The 10947-nt window shown below is 35.8% G+C and overlaps 2 protein-coding genes across 2 annotated transcripts; one reads left to right on the top strand and one right to left on the bottom strand.

The window, feature by feature from the left end:
- Window positions 1-1297: 1297 nt before the first annotated feature.
- On the bottom strand, window positions 1298-6735 carry LOC107101827. Its single transcript, XM_015400889.1, has 10 exons — window positions 6678-6735; window positions 5254-5345; window positions 4958-5156; window positions 4091-4235; window positions 3864-3996; window positions 3654-3774; window positions 3476-3554; window positions 2582-2684; window positions 2392-2504; window positions 1298-2299 (listed from the first exon to the last, which is right to left on the bottom strand). The coding sequence occupies exons 1-10, from the start codon at window positions 6691-6693 to the stop codon at window positions 2230-2232; spliced, it is 1071 nt and encodes a 356-aa protein (XP_015256375.1). The 5' UTR covers window positions 6694-6735; the 3' UTR covers window positions 1298-2229.
- Window positions 6736-7268: 533 nt separating this feature from the next.
- On the top strand, window positions 7269-10712 carry LOC107101829. The gene is made up of 4 exons (XM_015400891.1): window positions 7269-7435; window positions 8361-8454; window positions 9013-9100; window positions 9183-10712. Exons 1-4 carry the CDS (start codon window positions 7354-7356, stop codon window positions 9948-9950), a joined length of 1032 nt encoding a protein of 343 aa, XP_015256377.1. The 5' UTR covers window positions 7269-7353; the 3' UTR covers window positions 9951-10712.
- Window positions 10713-10947: the final 235 nt, after the last annotated feature.

Raw genomic sequence — 10947 nt, forward strand, 5'->3', positions numbered from 1 at the left:
TTACTTTTGTGTGTTTTTGTCAAGCAGAAATTTATTTAAAACCCCTTGAGGGTCATCCAACCTATGAAATTCATTGTCTGCTCTCCGTTTGCCTACTTTACTCTTGGTCGTTCTATTCAGTCCTTTGTCTTCCACCCCTGCTTTGCTACCGTAATCTCTTTAACATAACAAAAATAATTTCTAGCTTCCTTAGAAACTCCTTCTTCAAGATAACTCTTCTCATCCATATGACGGCAGAACAGCTTGAAGCTTCTGGTCTTGCTGCCTTTTTACTTGGTCTCCTGACCACAGTATGCTCATCTTCTTCTCTGGATCATGTTTGTAATTATTTAACTGTCCTTGTTCAAGTTCCAGCTTTCAAAGACCTTACTGTAAGACCTAGACTCTCCTGTTATCCTTCCATTTTTCTTTGCTCACCAACAGTAGCTCATTTTCCACAACTGATTTTTTGGTGGTCGTCATAATCAGCTAAAAGTCCCAACTGATAAGTGATCAAATGCAGCTTCTAATTATCAAGAAACAAAATCAAGAAAAACTCATTTAGCCATTTAATTCACTCTGAAATCCTCATATTATACGAACTTCAGCACTATTGCTAAATCTTTGGGTGCATTTTCTAACATTGCTTAAACTCAGGCTCTCTTAGACAGTGGGCTACATCTGGTGTTTTTTTTTTCTTTTTTAGATTAATAAAAGTATGTTAGAATTTCTTCGAAAAATTATTTCTAAACAAGAGCTCCAAAATGTGAACAATTTAAATATGTCAGTATAAAAAGTCTGTCAAAGGAAGTTTTTTTGCATTTACAAAAAATCAAGGACTTCATATTCATAAGAGAGACTCACATAAGTTTGTCATTTTTTGTACTTCTTATTCAGTTCATGGTCCAGTTGTGCTAAATATTGATCAGCACCAAGTTGACAATACGAAAAACTGAGACAGGAAAAAAAATAGGTACAATGCAAGCAGTGGTGGAAGATGTACTCAAGAGTAGTACTTGAGTAAAGGTATTGATTCCCATGGTCAAATCTTACTTAACTACAAGTAAAGGTTACTCAGTCAAACATCTACTCAAGTTAAATTATTGAATACTCACTTTTAAAAACACTTAAGTATTCAAAATTACATTCATTTAAAAGTAGGACTTAAGTATTCAAAACACAAATTCAATTTTCCAATATAAGTGCCTCTCCGTATAATTTTTAGAGTAATTTTAAGGATTCTTGTAACATTAGGAAAAACCGCCTGATGTATTGACGCTTAGACACCTGGTACAATTTCTAAACCACCTGTAAAGAACTTCTACGTATAAAATTCCCACAAAAAGGACAACTATTTGGATTATTAGTTATTATTTAATAACAACCCAAAAAGAAAACAGGAGAGTCATGATTATTCCCACACTTTCACTATGGAATAGAGGTTTAAGGTTTAATCTATTATCACAAAGAAACCGCAGCTCTGATTTGAGAACTCATCCTACTGAACAACTTGGCCACACGGCAACAACTAACGCCTTCATAAAATGTATGAACAACAGATAATATCTGCCCTAAATATCTAAAACAGTGGTGTCCAAATTTAGTCAGAAAGGCTGCTATCTTCCATTTTGACATTTCATTTCAAAAAGGAAAAAAAGAAAATTTTGATTTGGATTACAAAGCTAAGCTAAGCCAAAAGTAACAAGTAACTTGCAGATCAAAAATTACTGAAATAAAGTAAAGATACAAAAAAAAGTACTGAAGTACAGCAATCAAGTAAATGTACTTTGTTACTTTCCACCACTGAATGCAAGGCATGTGGCAAAATCCAGCAACTCGTGCATTTTAACCTTAAATCATCACTTATTAAATGTAATATTCATATTTTCATTGCAGATAATCTCTGTGTACATATTTCTTTTTGCATTCAATGTCCCATTATTGCACCAATATATTTCTTCTTTGGCCCTTCCAACATAAAAGTCTATTTGTGAAGCAAAGATCAGTAATTAAAACACCTGTTCTGTAAATATAAAGGTTACTTTAATGCATTATTCTCAGGTAATAAGCATGTTTTCACATGAACCTCGCTGATATTTCATTTTATCATTCCATAACTTATGTAAACACATAATCTAATTTCCTATTATGAGCAGTAGAGTCACCGCTGACATGATATGGCAGTAAAAAAACCCATGCAGACCCAAATTGCATTTTATGGCTTCTTAAATGAGGGTCCATCTTTAGTCCTCACACCAGCACTCGTCTGATCTTGCGAGTGTGCTTGGTTTTTTGGTTTATTTGAGTCATCGCTGGAAAGAAACAAACATTCATATTAAAAAAAGATGTTTAAAAATATTTCCCCCATTAAAAGAAATTACTCATCAAAAAAGAAATAACTAACCTAATAAGTCCAGCTTGTAGTGGTGTCTCTTTACTGTAAAGGGGATGCAGTCTGTAGGGTTCTGCTGGTATTTCCTCTCAATCTCATCGCTGGTTAAGGAGCACTCGGTCGAAGTTCCAGACTGTTAAAATAAACCAGATGTTGAAATCAGCCAGAAAATAAAGTCAAACTAAGCCACATTGCATGAACTCTGCTGACCCTGTTTTTAAACTCATGCCATCCTCCATTGTCTCCTTCAAACTGCCACTGTGGTTTGGAGTCCAAGGAAAGCCTCTGGAGAGGTGAGGCTAACTGAGCAGCTCTGGAATAATAAAAGCAACCTTGAACTCAGACACACAGCTTTAAAAAGACACGTTTGCAGGGGTTTATGGGTAATTAGCTAAGAACAAAGCCAGAAAATTCATGCTTAACACAGCGTAAAAATAAAATACCTTTAAAGCTTTAATCAAGGGGGTAATTTAATCAATAAATCTACATACTGAGATGAAAACCATTATGCATATTTGTAGATATGGATATTTAATATCAACTTTTAAGAGAAAAATATAAAATAAAGTATATAGATACTAATTAAAATGTGTTTGTCATGTAATAAAACATACAAGCCATGGAAACTACTATTATGTGGTTTAGCATTGCATGCTTTAAGGATGCCACAGCATAAACACAAAAACAAAACAAAAGCAACTCTATAATTAGAAGCCAGTTGATGTTAAAGGTATCGTTGAGGATGTTCTTCATCAAAATAAGTGGTACTCCTAATTGGCAATCATTCTGATGATATGTTTAAGTTAGGCCGTCCTACGTGCTCGTCCCAATTTTTACTTACCGGTCGTGAGTCTGACATAGTGGAAAAATTGCAAATCTTCTTTTGGAAAGTAAGCTTGTATGAGCGATGCGAACAGCAACATTAAAACAGGGCGTGCAGCAGGCGAAATGGGCCGATGCACGCTCTCTTGGGAGCATTTACAGGGTTGTGCATGTGCATTTTTTTATGCAAGTGGAGGAGGTGGCTCTTTTGAAAAATTTGCGAAGATCCTCCAATATACCTTTAAGTAGATGAAGCTCCTACTTCAGCAAAAATGAACTTACCCTAACCTCGCCTGCTGTTGTCTGAACACGGGTCGTCGTGTGACCTTCCTCTTTTTATTTTTTCCTACCTGTTTCATTTCTAACGAAAGTCAAACAGGATCAGTGAAGTTAAATAAAATGATTATAGATTATTAGAAAAAAAAAGAAACATTTTATATGATGTGTGAGTTCAGGTCACCTTGGAACTTAATCTCAAAGGTTTCTCCAGCAGCAGTGAAACTCAATGAGCTTTTCGGGTTGCTCTGAAATTTCCTCTCTATGTCGGCACTCTTAACTGGACCTTGATTGCCTTTCGAGTCCTGCCAAAAACACAACACTGATGACAGACCACCACTCCCACTAACTGTACTGGTTTAAAAACAAAAATAGATATACAGCAACCATCTACCTTTTCTCCGTACTTCATCCACTTTCCACTTAATGCGCAGTACCAGGCCCACACAGTGTTGCCATCATCCAGTCGCCTTACTCTCAGGTTTTTTCCATACACTCTAATTCTGTTGAAATCTATAGTAACTGCCCTGCAGGACAGGAAGTTCACTATTACTCTACTGTTCAAGTTTCTTTTTTGACAGTTAAAATATTTCAAATTAAATACATAAAAGATCCTTTTACCCATATGGTGTGTTATATATTTTGATGCTTTTAGTGTGGGGAAGCGAGTATTGGGCCTCAATTATGTGATCGTTTTCAACATCCTTCCAGCCCTTTCCATCATTTATCTGCCACTGGTAGGGTCGACCATCTGTAAGCTGGGGATCTGATTGGAAAACAAACACAAAATAAAATTGCATAGTCTAAGCCAAAAATTCCCAACCAGGGGTACAATAAAATAAGGCTGGGATGGGTTTGCTCTGTAAGGACCTAACTGCAAAATAAACCAAGATTTTATCAACCAAAAAGATAAAAAGAATGCCATAGTCAACATTTATGTGAAAGACTAGAGTGGGTATTGGTGCTGTGCACCTTTCTAAAGAGAAGAAAAGCAGCTGCAGTCAAGGATAAATGGATAAAACATCCCATTGCTGGGGATTCAGAAGGCCAGGTGTATCATCAACACAGTGAAGGATGAAAACTAAGTAAAAATGACCGTAAATCTGAATAATAGTTTTTTTTTTTCCTGAGTTTAGATATGTCTATAAGCAAGCTTTTCAGAAGAGCTCCAATTTGTAACTTCTTTTAGTACTTATGGGCTTTTCTAATTGAAAAGAAATACATCTCTGAGCATTAAATATTCAAGTTAAGGCAATTGAATGAACATTTTTCATTTTATAATCAGTTGTATTTTTTATTTTTGGAAAATAATCAACTCGTTTGACCCAGGGCTTACTCATGGTAAGATAAAACGGCCAAGGGGGTACACAAGTAAAAAAAGGTTGGGAACCACTGGTTTAAACAACTACTAAATAACCATTTAAGTTTAACCGCCTAAAGATTATAACTTGACAACCAGATGAAATCAGATGAAATGTAGCTGCTTACTGCTTCCTGCCGACTGGTCGTCAGCGCTGCTCCTCGCTCCACTTGATCTACTTCCACCCACACTGTGATTTAGTTTACAGCTTGACTGGTAGCGACAGTTTCCTGTTAGGAAATACTTGCAGACATGCAGGTAAGAGCAGTTGGCCCCGTCCTTACAGCCTCTACCGTTGTAATATTTGCAGGGTTGCTTTGTGTAAAGCTGGAAGGTGAAAAGGAAGGTTTAAGGATGAAGAGTGTAGATGGGATTTAGATCAATTATTTCATGAGATCATGTGTAGATATGTTTAGAAACGAACCTGAGAGTCATCCTCTGAATCAGACTGCTGCTCACTGTCTGAATCGTCGCTGGCTTCTGATTCACTTTCATTAAAGTATTCCTCATCAGGTTCTGAAAAATATTTCACTTATATATATTTATATGCATAGGCAACAGTTAGCCCTCTTATTACTATACAATAAAACCACAGCATGTTAATAATATTGCAGCCAGGTATTCCTTGTTTAAAAATTAATGAATAACTATGACATGTCATGATTTAGCATATAACAGACCTCAATGTGTTATTGGAAATTATGCATAGCTGCAAAACTGTGAAAGGAAAAAAAATCATTTTACTGATAACCCCAAGACAATATTTAATGCATTCAGCCTTCATCAGACGTCCCAAGAACCGAGAAATGCCTTTTTTGATCTCAAGGTGGCCAGAGCAAGAAAAAAGTCTGTTTTACCTCAAAGTATTTATACTTAATGATTGGTGGGTGAGCAATGTCTGGCAGGAGCAGACAGCACAGTGATGGAGGAGCAGTGGAGGTTCACAGCTCAGGGGGTAAAATTAAATGATCACCATTTCTCACTACTAATCTTTATGGAAAAGCAGGACCCTCCCGAAAACCACCATAAAAAACAAACTTAAGAAATTTTTTTTTTAACTATAAATAATTTATAGGAATCCCAACCTGCAGTGTTGCTATAATTACTTTTGTCCACTACTGTATTATTCCCTAAATCCTACATATATGTTTATCCTTTATGTTGAGCCTTGAAATCCAGCTATATTACAGCTCTAATTGCAGTTGTTGCAGCATGTACCATTTTTTTTATTTCATTACAAGTCTTTGAAATATTTTTCCACAATAAGACACGATCACATAAACCCTCAAAATTCCAGGACAAACTATAAATATCTTTGCTCATTTCTGCCCCCTGCTGGTGAACCTGCTGCACTTCATGATTATTAAATCTCCAGTGGGGCGAAATAATTAAATCAGTCATATAATTTTGAACAATGACCAAATGTTATAATTAACTTAATAAATGAGAGATAATAACAACCAAATTTAACAATTTTCAGTTTTATGTAGATTTATTTAAAGGTGTTCAGTAATTGGCCTAATAGGAAACGAAACTTAAAACTGCTGTCTGTAAAACTGCTAAACTTTCCAAATCTGCGAGTGAGGTTTTAAAGCTACTTAAGAACAGGCAAAATGCGGCTTTATGTTTTGACATTTATTTGTTTATAAAAAAAACCCCATCACGTTCAACTAAAGCTGTTGAGTTAAAAAAAAATAGATAAATCTACTGTATGTAGTAGATGCGGCTAAACAGTGTCACATTGTTACATAATAGATTGCATACGTTACTGTCCTTTATTAAAAGAAAATGATTAATAATAAAGTTTTATAAATACAGAAACAAAGACCAGATTGAAAGCCTGCTTACCAGAAGCGGACGCCATCGTTCAGTGATTGCTTTCGTTTTCACTTTAAAAGCTGTGACTGAACCTACAGTACACACCTATAAACCTAAATAAGTCACTCCCAAAATCAAAACACTCATTAGTACTACATAAGTACTCAAATGTCATTCAGTAATTATTCTAATGTTAAAACATCACAAGAGCCATGCTTTAAATCCATGTGGGAAAGAAAAACAAAACATTTTTTTTTGTTTTGAAAGCTTGTCAAAATGCGAGTAATAATCAGAAGTGGTTACTCAGAGGAAATAGGTAGTCATTCAAAAATAAATAAATAAATAAATAATAAATAATATTTTAATTGAGTCAGAAGTAGTATTATTTTATTTTATATTTATTCATTTATTTTATTTTATTATTATTTATTTAATTATTTTAAAAAAGTATATAAAAAAAACACCACTCATGTAAAAAAAAAAAAAAAAATGCATTTGCCCCCAAAACGTCACACAATAATAATGCAACAAGTCACGTTTCTGTCGCCTGTACAACAAAACCTCACCGACAGATGGAGACAGAGAGCCACCATTACTACCCTATTAAACCCACGAAGAAGAACGAAGGAGCCTTCTGAAGGAGGAAAAGCTAACCCCTACCAACCTACAAAGTGCGCGTTGTCGATTAAGGCTTATAAAAAGCAGAATGGAAACCACTATACAGCCGGATCACGAATACACCAATAACACGTTTGATCAAATTACCCCCAAAGAATTCACATATAAGAGTAAGTAAGAGGAGGAGGAGGGGTTTTAACACACTGATAGCAACACTCGGAATATTTAGCTTAGGGGCAACCTAGGAAGGTTACTACACTGTGACGTATCAGGATCTAACCGTTGTGTTATTATATTTTTTTTTACTTAGATAGTGACCACCTGTTGTTTTTAAATTTGCCCTTAAATGGTCAGTTGCATCCAGCGGTGATGGCAGCCTTTATAAACTAAATTATATTAAAACAAGCTATGCTAGCTCTATAGATAATAAACACTAACTTTAGAAAGAAGGAGGTTATCTTTTCCCAACAAAAAATTCTGAACAGTCTAATGTTGTAGAAGATATGTGCATTTGTGGAATATGTTTGTCTTTCCTCTTGACTGTACTTGTTTATTGTGACATACTCCTGGGCATATTTGTTTGTTTATATTTCATATATTATTGTTGACTTTAAGTAAAATACAAAAATAAAAAAGAAAGAAGGAGGTTTAATATGTTGTTTCACATACAAAGCAGTTCTCTTTCAATACAGAGTTCATTCTCAGGCTGGAAAGCTGCAATTAGGTAAATTTTTGGATAAAAATGGACAAAGAAATCAGATGGTAGAAAATGGTTTACTTAGCAATAACTAAACTTTACTGATCTGAAATTGGAGAAATTTACCTCTGCATTTAACCCATCCCCTTGGGGACCAGTGGGCTGCCATTGTGCGGCCCCCAGAGAGCGATCAGGGGTTAAGGGTCAGGAACCCAGAGTGGAGGCTGTGGGGATCGAACCGGGCACTTGCAACCTTCTCAGAGCACTGTTCTAACCAATAGGCCAACACTCCCCACTACCTTACCTTATCACCTGTTTCACTGTGGAAGCGTAGATCCATCCATCTCCAGGAACCCTATCAACATCTAATCGTCATTTTCCTGTTTATTTTTTTTCAGTGAGCAAAACTGAAGTCGAAAACTTTGTGAAGTTGCGGGCTTCCAATGGTTGCCTCTTCTCCCGACAGAGAAATAGCTCCAAGTGGGCATGGAGGTATGTATGGTGAGAAAGTAAACAAAAACAATGTTCCAAAACTAGACTAAAACCCCATTCATTAAAATCTACACATGACATTTATTTTAATTTGAATAAGATCAAACTTATTTCTGTATTTATTATTTTAATTACATCTGGTTGCACCCTTTGTTGATTGAAAATGTCCAGTAGAGCTTCAGAGTAGAAATTACAAACATTTTAGACTAGTTATATTATTTTATGTCCAGATATGTGAAATCTTTTTGGATCAAAAGATGCGTTTGAAGTCCTACCTAAGGTGGATTCAATGCTGTTAACATTTATTAGCTGCATATGACACCAACATAGAAAGGCTTTGTGTAAAAATCAAAGTGCACCACCTCATTTAGTAGTTTGTAGAACTGCTTATAGCGGCCATAACTTTAAGTTGTTTATATCAACTTACCAGCCACTTATTTTTAATATAAATTTCTTTTGTTTTGTTTTAATTTTCTTCATAATGCTGAACTGAAACTCTTCTGGACAGAAAGGCTTGGTTGCGTTCTCTGTAATCTACTGGAATTGTTTTATTATCAGGACCATCCTAAAACATATGGGCTTGCATCATAAGATGACTCATCGTCAAGCTTCTAAAAAATGGGAAAACCTGAAGAAGAGATATAAGGTACAGATGCGGTTGCTTTGGATAAGGTAACAGTTTTAACTTTATACTCATTTTAACCTTTGTTGTTTTCACTCCCCTGCAGGACTTAAAGAATCCTCCACCAGGAGTCAGAACAGTACCTGAAACCTGGCATCTATTCTCCTTGATGGATGATGCCTTAAAAGGTCGGCTACAGGGGTCAGCTCCTGTCCTTAAGAGTCTTCCTAGAAATAACAACAACAATGATTTCTTACTAGCACCCTCCCCCAAAAGGACAAGGCTTTCAATGTCGGAAGTATCCTCTGCTGTAGAATTTGAAGAAGGAGGGGCAGAGATTGAGGTTCTGCTGAATGGAGACGAAGATGAATCTGCTGTAGCAGCAATGGAAGAAAGTGAGGAGATGAACGGCCTCGTTCAAGAGGTGGATATTTACACAAACAGCGAGCCAGAAGAGATTAAAAGTGAGCAGCAGCTATTAGCATGTGATAGAGTAGCACAAAAACAGAAAACAGAGCAAAAAGTGAGAACAGATTGGGATGCAGCCATTCGACAGCAGGATAGGATGCTGCTGGAGAGGGAGAGAGCAGCAATGGAGAGGGAAAGGGGGGTGATGGAGAGGGAGAGAGCTGTTTTGGAGAGGGAACGGGCTTTGATTGACAGGGAGAAGTTGATGCTGGAGAGGGAAAGAGATGCCCTGCGCAGCGAGAGGCTGGTTCTGGAAAAACAAAAAGCAAGGTGGGAGAGACTTTTTGCACAAAAAGAAAGAACTGAGGGGGGCGCAGAAGATGGCTGCAAGGAAAAAAACTCAGAAGCAGCGGAGAGAAAAGAACGACTTCTTTGTTTGTTGGAAAAACTTGTAGAAGATATTTAAGAAAATTACTGCAAATGCCCTTGTGAAAAATAAATCACAGTTCCTTGCAAAAATGTTCAATTTCATGGTTTGTCAAATAAAACTACAAACTTCAGAACCCTGTTTAGTAATTTGATATCATACACAAACAGAAAATAGTGAATAATTGTGATTTGTAACAACTGAAAGCAGTTCTGGTTCAGACATTATTCTGTCTCACTGCCCTACAGTAGCAGAAGAAAATAACTTATCCCCACAGCATGATGCTGCAACTATCATGCTTAACCATGGGGATGCTCTGTTAAAGTTGTGAGATTTAATTTAAATGCTAACCACACTTTTAAGATCTTTATCTGTTGAACCCTTTGTATCATTTTCTTTCGGTTTCATATCAATCCTTTGATTTGTTTTGGTCTGCCACTTTAAATTAAGCTTTGATTGCGACTTGTAAACTTCATCTGCAAAGTATACGTGAAATCCCACACTACACTTTTGGAATCCAAAAATCCAGCCTACTGTTTTGAATGTATAGTGCAGATGCATATATGGTTATGTGTCATGTGTTTACTTCATATATTTTTGTCTTGAAAACAAACAAAATAAAATGTGTAATTTAATAACAAAACATTGAGACACCTCTTGAATGGAGAGGTCTTTAAATCGACTTTATTCTCTTGTGGTTATTCCATACAAGGCACACAATGAAGCACTTTTGGTATTATTCTAAAACCAAACCCTTCCACAACAAAAAATGAAAAACACATAAAAAATAAAATAAAAAAACCCTCCCCACCACCTCCACAAACTATTAATAAACTTTAATTAATTTGCTCTAGACAGAGGTCTGTATCCATTGCTATTTAGGACAGTTAAACCCTGACCTATTGACTTGAATATGAAAATGAAAATGGTTTGTGTAAAAAAAAAAAAAAAAAAATATTTTTATATTACAATACAAACTTTACAACCAGAAGTTGTTTTTTTTTAATGCTTTTTGTTTATTATATTGCATCAATTT

Source organism: Cyprinodon variegatus, unplaced genomic scaffold (genome assembly GCF_000732505.1).
Source record: "Cyprinodon variegatus isolate N-32 unplaced genomic scaffold, C_variegatus-1.0 Scaffold1159, whole genome shotgun sequence".
NCBI classification, from domain to species: Eukaryota; Metazoa; Chordata; class Actinopteri; order Cyprinodontiformes; family Cyprinodontidae; genus Cyprinodon; species Cyprinodon variegatus.

Coding starts and splice junctions, on each gene's coding strand:
- LOC107101827 (XM_015400889.1), bottom strand. Junction 4,236..4,957: donor CGACCAGTCGGCAGGAAGCA/GTAAGCAGCTAC, acceptor TTTTCCAATCAG/ATCCCCAGCTTACAGATGGT. Junction 2,300..2,391: donor AGACACCACTACAAGCTGGA/CTTATTAGGTTA, acceptor GAATGTTTGTTT/CTTTCCAGCGATGACTCAAA.
- LOC107101829 (XM_015400891.1), top strand. CDS start 7,354: ATGGAAACCACTATACAGCCGGATCACGAATACACCAATAACACGTTT. Junction 8,455..9,012: donor AGCTCCAAGTGGGCATGGAG/GTATGTATGGTG, acceptor TTTTATTATCAG/GACCATCCTAAAACATATGG. Junction 9,101..9,182: donor ACCTGAAGAAGAGATATAAG/GTACAGATGCGG, acceptor ACTCCCCTGCAG/GACTTAAAGAATCCTCCACC.